Source organism: Chiloscyllium plagiosum, chromosome 13, assembly GCF_004010195.1.
Source record: "Chiloscyllium plagiosum isolate BGI_BamShark_2017 chromosome 13, ASM401019v2, whole genome shotgun sequence".
Lineage (NCBI taxonomy): Eukaryota > Metazoa > Chordata > Chondrichthyes > Orectolobiformes > Hemiscylliidae > Chiloscyllium > Chiloscyllium plagiosum.
Window position 1 is genome coordinate 53,761,623 of NC_057722.1, and position 17,625 is coordinate 53,779,247.

At 41.0% G+C, this 17,625-nt stretch overlaps 1 protein-coding gene across 7 annotated transcripts in view; it reads right to left on the reverse strand.

Annotated features, from left to right (window-relative positions):
* The window catches only part of tnk2b (tyrosine kinase, non-receptor, 2b), a 270,657-nt gene that overhangs the window by 82,296 nt on the left and 170,736 nt on the right, over window positions 1-17,625 (reverse strand). For all 7 annotated transcript variants that reach the window (XM_043702430.1, XM_043702434.1, XM_043702433.1 and 4 more), the window contains 2 exons: window positions 16,013-16,190; window positions 6,364-6,434 (listed from right to left, as the gene is read on the reverse strand). In XM_043702430.1, the coding sequence (XP_043558365.1) occupies window positions 6,364-6,434; window positions 16,013-16,190 (249 nt within the window). The remainder of the gene's footprint in view (window positions 1-6,363; window positions 6,435-16,012; window positions 16,191-17,625) is intronic.

A 17,625-nucleotide genomic window follows, 5' to 3' on the forward strand; every position in this document is an offset into this window, starting at 1 on the left:
ACGTTTCGGGCATAAGCCCTTCTTCAGGAATGAGGAAAGTTTGTCCAGCAGGCTCCCTACCTGTTATCTTAGCCTGCTGGACACACTTTCCTCATTCCTGAAGAAGGGCTTATGCCCGAAACGTCGATTCTCCTGTTCCTTGGATGCTGCCTGACCTGCTGCACTTTTCCAGCAACACATTTTCAGCCCTATTCTCTCCCTTGTTACCCTTTTGTCCTTAATGTATTTGTAAAAGCCCTTTGGATTCTCCTTATCTCTATTTGCCAAAGCTCTCTCACGTCCCCTTTTTGCCCTCCTGATTTCTCTCTTAATTATACTCCTACTGCCTTTATATTCTTCTAAGGATTCATTCAATCTATCCTGTCTATCCTGACACATGCTTCCTTCATTTTCTTAGCCAAATCCTTAATTTCTTTAGTCGTCCAGCATTCCCTGTACCTACCAGCCTTTCCTTTCACCCTGACAGGAATATACTTTCTCTGGTCACTCGTTATCTCATTTCTGAAGGCTTCTCATTTTCCCTTTACCTGCAAATATCTGCGCCCAATCAGCTTATGAAAATTCTTGCCTAATACCATCAAAATGGCCTTCCTCCAGTTTAGAACTTCAACTTTTAGATCTGGTCTGTCTATCTTTTTCCATCACTATTTTAAATCTAATAGAGTTATGGTTGCTGGTCCCAAAGTGCTCCCCCACTGACACCTCAGTCACCTGCCCTGCCTTATTTCCCAAGACGAGGTCAAGTTTTGCACTTTCTCTAGTAGGTACATCCACATAAGTAATCAGAAACTTTTCTTGTACACACAAATTCCTCTCTATTTAAACCCTTGACACTATGGCAGTCCCAGTCTATGTTTGGAAAGTTAAAATCCCCTACCATAACCACCCTATTATTCTTACAATAACAGAGATCTCCTTCCAAGTTTGTTTCTCAATTTCCCTCTGACTATTAGGGGGTCATTAATATAATCCCAAAAAGGTAATCATCCCTTTTTTATTTCTCAGTTCCACCAAAATAACGTCCCTGGATGTACTTCCAGGAATATCCTCCCTCAGCATAGCTGAAATGCTATCCCTTATCAAAAACGCCACTCCCCCTCTACTCTCGCCTCCCTTTCTGTCCTTCCTGTAGCATTTGTATCCTGGAACATTAAGCTGTCTGTCCTGTCCATTCCGGAGCCACATTTCTCTACTTGCTATGGTATCCCAGTCCCATGTGGTAAAAACAATGACTGCAGATGCTGGAAACCAGATTCTGGATCAGTGGTGCTGGAAGAGCACAGCAATTCAGGCAGCATCCGAGGACAGGCAAAATCGTCGTTTCGGGCAAAAGCCCTTCATTCCTGATGAAGGGCTTTTGCCCAAAACGTCGATTTTGCCTGTCCTCGGATGCTGCCTGAATTGCTGTGGTCTTCCAGCACCACTGATCCAGAGATCCCAGTCCCATGTTCCTAACCATGCCCTGAGTTCATCTTCCTTCCCTGTTAGGCCCCTTGCATTGAAATAAATACAGTTTAATTTATTAGTCCTCCCTTGTTCTCTGCTTTGTCCCCTTGCTGTCCTGATTGTTTGACTCGCCTTTGTTCTCGACTGTACCAGTCTCAGATTGAAATCTTTCCTCACTCTATTCCTGGGTCCCAGCTCTCCCCCCCACCCCTCCACCTTACAAGTTTAAATGCTCCTGAGCAGCTCTAACACATCTCCCTGCCAGTATTTTAGTCCCCTTCCAATTTAGGTGCAACACGTCCTTCTTGTACAGGTTCTTCCCCAAAACAGGTTCCAATGATCCAAAAATGTGCATCCTTCTCCCATATACCAGCTCCTCAGCCATGCATTCATCAGCTCTATCCTCCTATTCCTGCCCTCACTAGCTCATAGCACCGGGAGTAATCCAGATATTACTACTCTCGAGGACCTCCTTTTTAAATTCTTACCTAACTCTCTGTATTCTCCCTTCAGAATCTCAACCTTTTCCCTTCCTGTATCGTTGGTTCCAATGCGCACAATGACCTCCTGCTGACCCCTCTCCCCCTTGAGAACATTCTGCACCCTCCGAGACATCCTTGATCCTGGCACCAGGGAAGCAACACACCATTCTTATTTTTTTTACTGCTCGCCACAGAAACGTCTGTCTGTACCTCAAACTAGAGAGTCCCCTAACACAGTTGATCACTTGGAACCTGATATATCTCTCATTACATTAGAGCCAGTCTCAATACCAGAAACTTGGCTGCTCGTGCTACATTCCCCTGAGAATCTATCAGCTCCTACGTTTTCCAAAACAGCATGCTTTTTTGAAATGGGGATAGTCACAGAAGACTCCTACACTACTTGCCTACCTCTCTTACTTTTCCTGAAGTTAACCCATCTATGTGACTGCATCTGGGACTTTCTTCCCTTTCTATAACTGCCATCCTTCACATCCCCTTGTTCTAGGAAATTCCTCATTGCCTCGAACTGCCTCTCCAACCGATCCATTCGATCTGATAGGATTCGCAACCAACGGCATTTATTGCAGATATAATCCTCAGTAACCCGTGAACTCTCTTTAAACTCCCACATCCAACAAGAAGAGCATATCACTCTACGAAGGGCCATTTTTGCTTCTTTCGGTCTACAGACCCAGAAAATAGCACTATCTTACTCCTCTACAAAACACTGTTCCAGGTTAAATGAATACTTATTGCTTATATTTTAAGTTTAATCAAAAGACATAGCTCATTAAAACATACTATTGCAGATTTATTTTAAGGCCGTGCTTAAAATCCACTTCTCTGCTTCTGTGCTGTGACCGCTCCCAGACAGGTTCCTCCAAGATCAGTTGTGAAGTTCACTGTTTTTTAATTTTCCCAGACATACTCTGATGTCCAGCTATACATGAATTCAACAGCAAAGGCACTAACTGCTAACTCTGTACGTTAGCAATGTGGGTTTGTTTTTCTCTCTCTCTCCCCTGCACTGATCTCAGCATATGCTTCCTTTGTCTGTTCTTCTCCCTTTGAAAAGTGCTGTTGTTTTGCCTTTTTTTCCCTCCAAAACAATGCAACAGCATATAAAACAGTAATCTGTAGGAGATGGCACTCATTTACAGCCAATGGTCCACTGTAGTTGAGAACTGCTTCACTGACAACATTTGAGGAAGAACATTAGAATAAAAGCCAATCTCTTAACTAACTGAATACCTCATTATTCATCAGTCAACAAACAAATGTTCTATATCATTGCCTGATATCATGAAAGAATTTAAATAATAGCTTCTCACAAAGTTCTGTTCATCCATGTCTTTTTGTTAAATTGGTGAATTATGTATAGTATAATCCTGAACAACAATAAGGAGATTTGTGAATCACTTCCAATGTAAATCAGCTACCAAGCAAATGATACTTCAATCTCAAACCAAGAATGACAATTGAATCTCAGAAAAAGTCAAAGTGAATTTACGAAGAAGTCATCTGGACGCAGAAGTGGGACTCAATATACAGACGTGGGAGTCCAATTACATATGTTTTGATATTTCCAATTCAAATCAGTTTCTCATTGTTAATTTTTACAGGTCTATGCAAATCACAGCTGTCATGGCAGTGAAGCCTTCCCTTTTCAAAAGGAAATCACTGATCGTTAAAATAATTCAATGAAAGCTTTATTGCAACGGCACCAGGTTAGTCAACCTAATCAATGGGTCATTTATATTACCAAAGACATGCTGTGCTAATCTTAAAACTTCGACATGAATTTGGAAACTATACAAGATAGTGCTGTAGCATTTTGACTAGATGATCATTTCCTAGATATGTTTCAAGTTGTGAACATTTTACTTGCAAAAATCCATCCTCTTATGTTGCTTTTTTAAAAATATCAATTTTATCTTCCTCAGAAAGCCAAAAATAAATAAACATAGATATCTCAAGCAGCTGTGAGAATCAAGATTACAATGACAGGGAAGGATAGGTTATAAAGGGATTTGAAAACAAAGATGAGAATTTTAAAATCAAGAAATTGCTCAACCAGCTGCGAATAGATCAGGGAGGACTGGAATGATTGGTGAATATTTGTGAGACTAAGGACATAGGAATCAAAGTTTTGGATGAACTCAAGCTCACTAAGGTTGGAATGTGGAAGATCCATCTTGGAATGCTTTTGAATAAGCATAAGCTAGTCTATCAGCAAAGAGTATGTTTTGCAGCAGAAATGAGCTGAAACCAGGACAGAGTTGGGTAATGTTACAGGAGGTAGAATACAGTGTTTTTGAAAGAGTGTGAATATAGTTAGTCAAAAGGTCACCTTGGGGTCAAAATGGTACCAAGGTTTTAGCAGGGTGACATTCCCCATGATATGGGGAGGAGTTAGTGATCAGAGCACAAGACCAAAAAATAAAACTAACTGGAGGAAATTTCTGCTCATCCAGTATTGGATGTTGAATGAGAAGTCGGGTCATTTAGCAACTCGTCAGAGTTGTCGGAAGTGGTGGTAAGGTACAATTGCTTTTTAAAAAATCTCGGTCATGGAATGAGCGCATTGTAGGCAAAGTGAGCATTTGTTGCCCATTTAAAACGGCTTTTGAAACGAGTGGCTTGTGATGCCATTTCACATTGCTTTCACCTGGAGTCAGATCAGATGGGGACATCAGATTCCCTTCCCTAGACAGCATTAGTGGAACAGGTTGGTTTTGAAAACAATACAATGTTACAATGGCCAGCTTTGTTTTTTCAGATTTATTAGATTAGATTAGATTACTTTACAGTGTGGAAACAGGCCCTTCGGCCCAACAAGTCCACACCGACCCGCCGAAGCACAACCCACCCAGACCCATTCCCCTACATTTACCCCTGCACCTAACACGAAGGGCAATTTAGCATGGCCAATTCACCTGACCTGCACATTTTTGGACTGTGGGAGGAAACCGGAGCACCCGGAGGAAACCCACGCAGACACGGGGAGAATGTGCAAACTCCAGACAGTCAGTCGCCTGAGGCGGGAATTGAACCCAGGTCTCTGGCGCTGTGAGGCAGCAGTGCTAACCACTGTGCCACCGTGCCGCCCATAAATTTATTAATTGAATTCATTTACACACAAGTCTCCAGAGTATTGGCCTGGGTTTTTGGATTACTAGGCCAATGACATTATTGCTACACCATCAACTTCCCCTGACTACATGAGAACTAACACTGCAGAATTTTAATTATGGTGCGTCAGTCCCAACAGATGAAGAGGGAGTTCCAAGGGCCATTTGAAATAGGCAACAAATGCTGACCATGCCCACAATGCGCACATTTCATCACCATGATGATCAATTCGCTTGACAGATTGCTATTCAGGATGAAAGCAATTCAGACCAAGTTTTGTTATTAATGCAAAATAACTATTTATTGTAACCAAGATGTGGACTTGTTGGTGTTAGACTGGGGTGAACAAGATCAAAAGTCATACGACACCAGGTTATAGTCCAACAGATTTATTTGAAATCACAAGCTTTCATAGCGCTACCTGATGAAGAGGCAGTGCACCAAAAACTTATATGATTACCAATAAATCTTTTGGACTTTAAGTTGGTGTTGTGTGACTTCTGACCTTATTTATTGTAAAACACTCAACTTTAACAAATACCAGAGAAAGAAAGAATTTCTAATCCACTAATTTCCGACTCAAACAATCGCATCAGAAACCCCAGGTACAGTCACACTCATTCATGATTAAAGCAGATGGTTTGACAGAGATATTATGGGTGGAAAAAAGTATAGACAGGAGGGACAAAATTCTGAAGATCTCTGTTTCTTTTAATTTCAACAATGATTAGAGTGATGGTCATACTTGATCCTAATAGCTGATCTAGTAGATCCAAGTCTTTTTGTGTTAGAATGCTTTCTTTTATGCTTTTTTGGTTTGTCGGTCTTTTGACCCACAGAGACACAAATACCAATATGTTCAGTTTGCATGCCCAGCACACACAACTCAACCAATCAGAAGACTGTCAACAGGCAGATTTTCCTTAACTCAAAGACTCTTGGTGCCACTCTGTCTCAAAGTATGCTCCTTGTTCTTCAAAAACAAACATTGCTTTACGTGGCTAAAAATGTGCAACACTTTATTTTTTCCCCTCAATTTGCAAAATTTACATGCAGTTTAGCTATATTGCCGTCAAATCTCATTTCAATTTATAGTCCAAAAAAAGGCAAATATGTGGTCCTTTACAACGGTCTGAAGTAAAATTGAGAGCAAATGGCATTAAAAATTTAGTTTTATGTTTAATACATGTAAAACGAGCAAAAGCCAACTTTTAGAGATAACTGCTTTGCCACAGAAGACACATTTAGAAATTCCTTTTCACAGATACAATAATCACATGTACAACAGCCACAGGCATACCTTGCTCATCCATGATTTACGCTTGCATACAGCTCTCCTTCGTTTTACAGCTTCCCATAACCTCCGCTGGCCTGTGAATACACAATGGATGCTGTTATTTTCTAATTAATTGGTCTACTTCTAGTAGTAAGTACTGATTGATGACAGATTGCAACGTCATTTGGTTAGACGTGCAGTGATGATGATAGGGAACATATCTTTACCTTGCAATGCTTTAGTCAATAATCAACCAACTATTGCAAATGGTGCACTCCTGCCCAACATTTTCTCTCAACACAGAAACAGATAAATGCATAGCTTTTAACGTGTAACCTTGCTGTAAGTCTACAGTACTAAGCAGAGTGGATTCTTTCATGATGATATGTTTTATTGAGATATGTCTCTTGATTAAATTTCAAAAAGATATAAACCATAAGTATTAAATTAGCCTGGAGCAAGTTTTGTAGAGCAAAAAGATGGTGTTATTTTCTGGGTCTGTAGATTATGAAGGAGCAAAGATGGCCTTTAGTAAAATGATATGTTCTCCCTGTCGGATGTAGAAGTTTAGGGAGAGTTTCCATGTTACTGATGATTATGTCTGCAGAAAGTGTCTTTGGTTGTGAATCCTCTCATATTGAATGGATCTAATGGAGTGGCCATTAGAGGCTATGAGGAATTTACAAGAGCTAGGGGGTGTGATGGATGGTAGTTATAGGAAGGGAGAAAAGATGTAGATAGTCAGGTAACTGGGTTAACTCCAGGAAAGTAGAGGGGGTAGGCAGGTAGTGCAGAAGTCTTCTGCGGCTATCCCAGTCTCAAATAAGTATGCTGTTTTGGAAAATGTAGGGGATGATGGACTCTCAGGGGAACGTAGCATGAACAGCCAGGTTTCTGGTATTGAGACCGGTTCTAATGTAAAGAGGGGTACATCAGGTTCCAAGCGATCGATTGTGATCAAAGACTCTCTAGTCAGAGGCGCAGACAGATGTTTCTGCAGCCAGCAGCAATATATCAGAATGGTGTGTTGCCTCCTTGGTGCCAGGGTCAAGGATGTCTCAGAGGGTGCAGAATGTTCTCAAGGGGCAGAGGGCTCAGCAGGTGGTCATTGTACACATTGGAACCAATGACATAGGAAGGGAAAAGGATAAGATTCTGAAGGGAGAATATAGAAAACGAGGCAGGAATTTAAAAAGGAGATCTTCGAAGGTAGTAATATCTGATTACCCTTGGTGCTACGAGCTAGTGAGGGCAGGAATAGGAGGATAGAGCAGAAGAATGTGTGACTGAGGAGCTGGTGCAAGGGAGAAGGATTCACATTTTTGGATCATTGGAATCTCTTCTGGGATAGAAGTGACCTTACAAGAAGGACGGATTGCACCTGAATTGGAAGGAGAATAATACATTGGCAGAGAGATTTGCTAGAGCTGCTTGGGAGGATTTAAACTACTAAGGTGGGGTGGGGTGGGGGGTGGGACCCAGGGAAATAATGAGGAAAGAATCAATCTCTGACTGGTACAGTTGGGTAAAGGAGTGAGTAAAACAGTCGGGGCACACAGGAGCAAAGCAGAGAATAAGATAGGACTGATAAATTAAACTATACTTACTTCAAAGAAAGAGGCTAACAGGGAAGACAAATGAACTCAGGGCATCGTTCGGAACATGGTACTAGGATATCATAGCAATTACAGAAATGTGGCTCAGGGATGGACAGAACTGGCAGCTTAATGTTCCAGGATACAAATGCTATTGGAAAGATAGAAAGGGGGGCAACAGAGGTGTGGTGTTTTTGAGAAGGTATAGCATTACAGCTATACTTGGGAAGATGCCCCTGGGAATGCATCAGGGAAGTTATCTAGGTGGAAATGAGAAATAAGAAAGGGATGATCATCTTACGGGGCTTGTATTATAAACCCCCTCATAGCGGGAAATCAAGAAACAAATTTGTAAGGAGATCTCAGCTATCTGTTAGAATAATACGGTGGTTATGGTAGGGGATTTTAAGTTTCCAGACATAGAGTGGGACTGCCATAGTGTTAAGGGTATAGATGGAAAGGAATTTGTTAAGTGTATACAAGAAAATTTTCTGATTACTTATGTGGATGTACCTACTAGAGATGGTGCAAAACTTGACCTAGTCTTGGGAAATACAGCAGGGCAGCGGGGGAGCACTTTGGGGGCAGTGACCATAATTCTCCTGGATTTAAATTATTAATGGAAAAGGATAGACCAGATTCAAAAGCTGAAGTTCTAAATTGGAGAAAGGCCAATTTTGACGGTATTAGGCAAGAACTTCCAAAAGCTGATTGGGGGCAGATGTTCGCAGGTAAAAGGACGGATGGAAAATGGGAAGCCTTCAGAAATGAGATAATGAGAATCCAGAGAAAGTATATTCCTTTCAGGGTGAAAGGGAAGGCTGGTAGGTATAGGGAATGCTGGGTGACTAAAGAAATTGAGGGTTTGATTAAGAAAAAGAAGGAAGCATATGTCAGGTATAGACAGAATAGATTGAATGAATCCTTAGAACAGTATAAACGAAGTAGGAGTATACTTAAGAGGGAAATCAGAGGACAAAAAGGAGACACGAGATAGCTTTGGCAAATAGGATTAAGGAGAATCCAAAGGGTTTTTACAAATACATTAAGGACAAAAGGGTAACTAGGGAGAGAATAGGGCCCCTCAAGGATCAGCAAGGCAGCCTTTATGTGGAACCGCAGAAAATGGGGGAGATACTAAATGAGTATTTTGCATCAGTATTTACTGTGGAAAAGGATATGGAAGATATAGAATGTATGGAAATAGATGGTGACACCTTAAAAAATGTCCAGATTACAGAGGACGAAGTGCTGCATGTCTTGAAGCGCATAAAGGTGGATAAATCCCCAGGACCTGATCAGGTATACCCGAGAACTCTGTGGAAAGCGAGGGAAGTGATTGCTGGGACTCTTTCCCGCCGTACCGACCAGTACCCTTCCACAGACACACTCTTTCTCCCTCTTGCTGAGATAGTTGTATCATCAATGGTCACAGGTGAGGTGCAGGGAAGACTGGAGGTTGGCTAACATGGTGCCACTGTTTAAGAAGGGTGGTAAGGGTGGTAAGGACAAGCCAGGGAACTATAGACCAGTGAGCCTGACATCGATGGTGGGCAAGTTGTTGGAGGGACTCCTAAGGGACAGGATGTACACGTACTTGGAAAGGCAAGGACTGATTAGAGATAGTCAACATGGCTTTGTGTGTGGGAAATCATGTCACCCAAACTTGATTGAGTTTTTTGAAGAAGTAACAAAGAGGATTGATGAGGGTAGAGCGGTAGATGCAATCTATATGGACTTCAGTAAGGCATTCGACAAGGTTCCTCATGGGAGACTGGTTAGCAAGGTTAGATTTCACGGAATACAGGGAGAACTAGCCATGTGGATACAGAACTGGCTCAAAGGTAGACAGAGGTGGTGGTGGAGGGTTGTTTTTCAGACTGGAGGCCTGTGACCAGTGGATCAGTGGTGGGTCCTCTACTTTTTTTCATTTATATAAATGATTTAGATGGGAGCATCAAAGGTATGTTTAGTAAGTTTGAAGATGACACCAAACTTGGAGCTGTAGTGGACAGCGAAGAAGGCTACCTCAGATTACAACAGGATCTGGATCAGATGGGCTGAGAAGTGGCAGATAGAGTTTAATTCAGATAAATGCAAGGTGCTGAATTTTGGGAAAGCAAATCTTAGCAAGACTTATACACTTGATGGCAAGGTCCTAGGGAGTGTTGCTGAACAAAGAGACCTTGGAATGCAGGTTCATAGCTCCTTGAAAGTGGAGTCACAGGTAGAAAGGATAGTGAAGGCAGCATTTGGAAAGCTTTCCTTTATTGGTCAGAGTATTGAGTACAGGAGTTGGGAGGTCATGTTGCAGCTGTACAGGTCATTGGTTAGGCCACTGTTGGAATATTGCGTGCAATTCTGGTCTCCTTCCTATCGGAAAGATGTGAAACTTGAAAGGGTTCAGAAAAGATTTACAAGGATGTTGCCAGGGTTGGAGGGAGCTATAGGGAGAGGCTGAACAGGCTGTTTTCCCTGGAGCATTGGAGGCTGAGAGGTGACCTTATAGCGGTTTATAAAATCACGTGGGGCATGGATAGGATAAATAGACAAAGTATTTTCCCTGGGGTCAGGAAGTCCAGAACCAGGGACATAGGTTTTGGGTGAAAGGGAAAAGGTATAAGAGAGACCTAATGGGCAACTCTTTCACACAGAGGGTGATACATGTATGGAATGAGCTGCTAGAGGAAGTGGTGGAGGCTGGTACAATTGCAACATTTAAAAGTCATTTGGATGCTTATATGAATAGGCAGGGTTTGGAGGGATATGGGCCAGGTGCTGGCAGGTGGGACTAGATTGGGTTGGGGTATCTGGTCGGCATGGACAGATTGGCCCGAAGGGTCTGTTTCCACGCTGTACATCTCTATAACTCTCTGACTCTAACTTCAAAAGCTGACTGGGGGCAGATGTTTGCAGGTAAAGGGACAGCTGGAAAATGGGAAGCCTTCAGAAACGAGATAACGAGAGTCCAGAGACAGTATATTCCTGTAAGAGAGAAAAGAAAGGCTGGTAGGTGTAGGTAATGCTGGACAACAAGAGAAATTGCGCTTCTGCTCAAGAAAAAAGAAAGAAACATATGTCAGGTATGGACAGGAGAAATCGAGTGAATCCTCAGAAGAGTATAAAGGCAGTAGGAGTATACTTAAGAGGGAAATCGGGAAGGCAAAAAGGAGACATGAGATAGCTTTGGCAAATAGGGTTAAGGAGAATCAAAAGGGATTTTATAAATACATTAAGGGCAGAAGGGTAACTGGGCAGAGAATAGGGCCCCTCCAAGATCAGCAAGGCAGCCTATGTGTGGAGCGGCAGGAGATGGGGGAAGATACAAATGAGTATTTTGTACCAGTGTTTACTGTGGAGAAAGACATGTAAGATATAGAATGTAGGGAAATAGATGGTGACATCTTGAAAAATGTCCATATTACAGAGGAGGAAGTGCTGGATGTCTTGAAACGCATAAAAATGGATAAATCCCCAAGACCTGATCAGGAGTACCCTAGAACTCTGAGAAGCTAGGGAAGTGATTGCTAGGCCTCTTGCTGAGATATTTGTATCATTGATAGTCACAGGTGAGGTGCCGGAAGACTGGAGGTTGGCTAACGCGGTGCCGCTGTTTAAGAAAGGTGGTAAGGACAAGCCAGGAACTATAGACTGGTGTGCCTGACATCGGTGGTGGGCAAGTTGTTGGAGGTAGACATAATCTATATGGACTATAGTAAGGCATTCGACAAGGTTCCTCATGTGAGACTGGTTAGCAAAGTTAGATCTCATGGACTACAGGGAGAACTAGCGTTTTGGATACAGAATTGGCTCAAAGGTAGAAGATAGCAGGTGGGGGGGTGGGGGGTGGAGGGATGCTTTTCAGACTGGAGTCACAGGTAGTGAAGAAGGTGTTTGGTATGCTTTCCTTTATTGGTCAGAGCACTGAGTATGGGAGTTGGGAGGTATGTTGCAGCTGTACAGGACATTGGTTAGGCCACTTTTGGAATATTGCATGCAATTCTGGTCTCCTTCCTGTCAGAAGAATGTTGTGAAACTTGAAAAGGTTCAGAAATTATTGACAAGGATGTTGCCAAGGTTGGACAATTTGAGCTGTAGGGAGATGCTGAATAGACTGGGGCTGTTTTCCTTGGAGCATCGGAGGTTGAAGGGATTTATAAAATCATGAGGAGCATGGATAGGATAAATAAACAAGGTATTTTCCCTGCAGTGAGCAAGTCCAGAACTAGAAGCATAGGTTTCGGCTGAGAATAGAAAGATATAAAAAGGACCTAAGGGGCAACTTTTTTTACACAGAGGGTGGCACTTAAATGGAATGAGCTGCAAAAGGAAGTGGTGGAGGCTGGTACAATTGCAGCATTTAAAAGGCAATTGGATGGGTAAACGAATAGGAAGAGAGATATGGGCCAAGTGCTGGCAAATGGGACTAGATTACGTTTGGATATCTGGTCAGCATGGATAAGTTGGACTGAAGAGTCTGTTCCTGTGCTGTACATCTCTGTGACTCTCTGACTCTATGTACTTTCCCTTTCCATTGCATAGCTGTATAACTATTAGCACTGAACTATAAAATAAAACTCCTACAAATTAATAATTCACAAGGAATGATTGATCAGACAATATTAAATGAGCTAGCTGATCATCTGTGACCTCCCCAAAATTTAATGTTCACATTAATAATACATACAGGATATCTGCATAGATCTTTTCAGCCATGGCAGCCTAGCATTTCAATCAGCATCAGTATGGAAAAAGTCAGTTTACATTCTCACCTTTAAAAAGGTTCTGAGCAGCCTCCTGTTACCTTTAAGGGCCAACAGTCCAACTACTTTATGTTCAATTTCACAGGTTGCAATGCATGCAGCCTATGCTCTGTCCATAAGAGACCAAACCTATACTGGGATGCCTTGGCTCCTGGAGTTAAATGTGTGAATGAGGCTCTCATTTGTGTTACATTCCCTTGAAACCAATAACTTTTTAAAAAGATATTTGAATTGCCAGTAAAATACAACAAAGGACTGTAAATGCTAAAGATCTGAAACAAAAACAGATCTGCTGGAGAATCTCAAGTCTGGCAGCATCTGTGGAGAGAAAGTAAACATTTTAAGTCCAGAGACCCTTATCCAGAAGGTAACCTCTGCTTTTTGTCCACAGATGTTGCCTGACCTGCTGAATTTCTCCAGAAATTTGTTTTTGTTTGAATTGCCAGACACTGGCTTAAAGAAGTTGCATGACATGATGTCAAGTTTTAAGGCATTTTCTGTAACAAAACCACCAAAGGTTCTTACCCTTTAATTTGTGGAGAATTCTTAAATTGAGTACCAACTCTAAGACTCATTCTAACTTTTCTCATACCAGCCTTGCCAGGGAAAATCTTCCAAAGATTTTAGAATGTCATGGGATATGCTTCTTTGATCAGAGTCTGTCCTTCCTTTTGCTTTTTGCCTGGTAGCTCCAAAGGACTTTCAACTTTCCTCACTCTGCTGACCACACCACTGCAATCCTTGGCATTTGAGAGACATTGCTCTCTCTTCATTTAAAAAAAAAACTCATGAAACTAGAAGTATGTCAACAAGTCTACCCAAGCACTCATGATTTATTTTTCCCAGATGTGAATATTTTAAATCGCTATCCCTGTAAGGCTTAACCAGGGCCTTGCTGTCCCTATGATAATCAAGCCTCACACACTGGTTGGCTGGAAGAACACAGCGCATCATTTGACTCTCATAATTTCTCAATTTTTTTTAATTAGATCATTTTCGCTACATCATGGTAACAGGTCCTTTGACCCAACAAGTCCATGCCGACCCATTCCACTACCCTATATTTACCCCTAACTAATGCACTTAACACTATGGGCAATTTAGCATGGCCAATTCACCTGTATCAAACCTGGGTCCCTGGCGTTGTGAGGCAGCAGTGCTAACCACTGTGCCGCCCCTTAACTTTAGTTAGCGGCAGACAAAACAATCATCTCAACTCCTTGCTTGCATTTGCAATACTTGTTTCAAGTGGGAGCCATTAATTTCAAAGGCCTCATTTCCAAATTCTAGCATGAGCTGGCAAGTTTAGTGATTTGTGTCTCACTTACCAATCCATACTAGCCCATTTTCACCTAAGGTCATAGCCCACTTTAAAACTATAAACACTTCAAAAGTAATTGCTCTGACATACTTCTAGATGCCCTGAAACAGTGACAGGCACCACATAAATAGAAACAGATGATTTTCTTTCTAATTAGAAGAGCAATATGTTAGAAAGTTAATTAGTTAGCATGCAAATAGTCATCCAGTTCAATCACAAATTAGTAATTCATAAAAAGCCACAAAGGTAGGCAGAGAGACATTTTGCCATGATGTCCTGCTGTGCAGATTTGAATGGTTTAAATTATACACTAAAACGGCAATAATTAGGGCTTTAAAAAGGTGAGGCATTCCCAATCCAAACCTCACACAGCCTGAGCTAAAACATCACAGCACACAATTGTCCTGCACTTCACCAGATAGAACCTGAGCATCCACATTTTGGGGTAGGACATGTTAATATTCTGATAAAAGAATGCCCCTGAAATGCAGCTTGTCAGTTAGGAAACCAATCTTCCTGCATGCTTCATAAGATTATCAATTTTGCAAGTGGTTGATAGCTTGAAAGCCTGCAAGATGCTAACAAAAGAGGCCTTCCAGAGTTTGCTACTCTGTCCCAGTGGAGAAAAAAAAGTTTTTTTTTGCTCTTTCTGATGTTTGTGTATGTGTTTTCATAGATCCAGGTGCAAATGGAGCTGAAATGTGACCGTAGGGAATTACTTAAACCCTTTTCAAAGAATATTTTTCATACTATTGGATAAGGAACAGAACTCTTGCATAAACACAGTCTTTTATACACTTTCATGTAAAGTTGTACTTGGACAATCAGTTAATTCATGGAACTGACTCTAATTTGTTTTTTCAGCCAGAACTGAATACTACAGTATAATTCTTAGCACTTGAAGGCAAGGAAGTCATTTTAATTGTAGCTATTTTGAAACAAGTAAACTAATTACCAAAGTATGTTTAACGATAAGATTGTCTGAAAGCTAATTTGGATATCTTTGGGTTAATGGTGTTCTCTGCCGCGTTTCAGAATCTATCAATGACACCTTGTCTTTAAGATTAGAGGCAGTCCCCAGGTTGTAAAAAGGTCCATTCTTGAGTCCATTCACAAGTTGATTTGTATGCATATGGAACACAATGCAGTACAGTATAAAAGAGCTGTTTGTAAGAAAATGTTTGTACATCAGATCTTTAAATTACATTCCAGTACGAAATCGCGTACATGTGCATGGATATTGGTAAATCAGGGACCCCCTGTCTGGAACATCCTAGGGTACTTCACAAGAGTATTATCAATAAAAGTTTGAAATTCAGACACGGTAGTACAAGTGACCAAATACTTGGTCAAAGTTGTAAGTTTGAAAGCTCACTTACAGGACGGTTGAGAAACAGAGACAGAATTCCTGAGCATAGGGCACAAGCTGCTGGTGGCCACCAATGGTGGGAAAAATAAAACTGGGGAGGAATAATAAGTTAGAATTAGAAGAATGCACAGAATTTGAAAAGTTGTAGGGCTGAAGGGAGTTCCAGAGACCAGGACAGCAGAGAATATGTAAGGCTTTGATAACAAGGAGGATTTTACACCAGAGGCTTTGCCAAACAGCAAGTAAAGGGAGTTTACAGAGCACAAAGTTGATAGATGATGAGTACTTGGAATTAGGATATGCAAAGTAGAAAATTGGATGAGTTCAATTTAATGAAGGGTGGAACATAGAAATCAATCCAAGAGAACACTGGAATTATGAAGACCATTGGTAACAAATGTAGTCAGAAGCTCATTCCAAAGCCAAACAGGTATGCTACGTTATTATGCTCTTTGTTATGTTTGCCTACACACATATTGATAAAGACTACATTGTTGAAACTAAAATATATGCAGTACCTTCTTTTTAAAAAAAAACTTTGTATGTCTTTGAGAGATTATTTTTTGTAATATGACATTCTACATAGACAAACAAAATATATTCTTCTGTAAAGAATAGCACTTACCAGGTCGGCCCATTCCTATTTTTTCAAGATCCTCATTTTTCACATAATCAAAGTGAGAGAGCCGGGTAACATTGAGATCATCACGAATGCGGAGGAAATACTGCTGCAACTGTACCTCAGTGAGGAGTTCAAGAAGCCACTCTGTTCCCTCATCTGACTGCATGCTCCCACTGAGCTTCTAGAAGAAGAAGGAACACGAAAGTGCATTAAAACCTTACCCAACATGTAGCAAGAAACACTAGACAATGCAGAAACAATACAAGACCAAATATCAGAGAAATAATTCACTACTTGGTGAAAAATGAGGGAGGAGAAAACATTAATAAAATCAGAATTCTGGATTACCAAATGTGCATTGTGCACCAGACCGCGATTTGAATGCTGCAAGAAAATGCCTTCACGTGGAAGATACTGCGCTTTCTCTGTCATTGTTTGATGCAAAATTGGAATTCTTGCAATTTGCATTTAGTATATTAATGAGGGGAATAGAACCTTCCTCCACTTGTGGACCAATTGCCAACTGGATAGAACAATTAGCACAAGTGTGACATTTCTATTCCTAAATTCCACAGAGAAATTACTAACAGTTACAAATATTGGAGAGCTTCTGTCGTTTATTTGCTCAATAAAACTAATGTAAAATTGTTCTAGATAATTCCAGAGGATTTAAGATTTCAGAAATTTGATTATCATTTGTCCTATTAAACTGAGCTGCTCACATTTGAACCCATGTTCAACACTGTACTATTAAGTTATATTATTAATTTTGAGATATTGATAAACATCCTTTTATATTTAATATATTTTACTTCACTTTTCACTACTTCTACATGAGCTATGACTACAGTTACGGATAGATTTCTTGCATGTCTAAGGCTGTAAATCAAAGCAGTGTGGAATTGAAACTGCCTTTTTGCACTCCAGAGTGCTAAACCATGCAATCATTACAACCTGCTTTACAAACTTGTCAGTTTTTCTCCAATTTTCATGCTTATTTTATTTTAATGGCTCATTTAATTGCACAATTCTGTAAAACTAGAAGTCTTCCAGCACTTTGATCAAGAGTCTGTGTGGGTGGAATTGAGGAACCACAAAGGCAAAAAAACCATAGTGGGAGTTATGTACAGACCTCCTAACAGTGGTCAGGACCAGGGGCGCAACATGTACCGGGAAATAGAGAAGGCATGTCAGAAAGGCAAGGTCACAGTAATCATGGGAGACTTCAATATGCCGGTGGACTGGGTAAATAATGTTGCCAGTGGATCCAAAGAATGGGAATTCATGGAATGCTTACGGGATGGCTTTTTGGAACAGCTTGTCATGGAGCCCACAAGGGAGCAGGCTATTCTGGACCTAGTGCTATGTAATGAACCAGCTTTATAAAAAAATCTTAAAGTAAGGGAACACTTAGGAAGCAACGATCATAATATGGTAGAGTTCAGTCTGCAGTTTGAAAGAGAAAAGGCAAAATTGGATGTAATGGTGTTACAGTTAAATAAAGGTAACTATGAGGGCATGAGAGAGGAACTGACGAAAATAGACTGGAAGCAGAGCCTAGCAGGAAAGACAGTAGAGCAAAAATGGCAGGAGTTTGTGGGTAAAATTGAGGACAC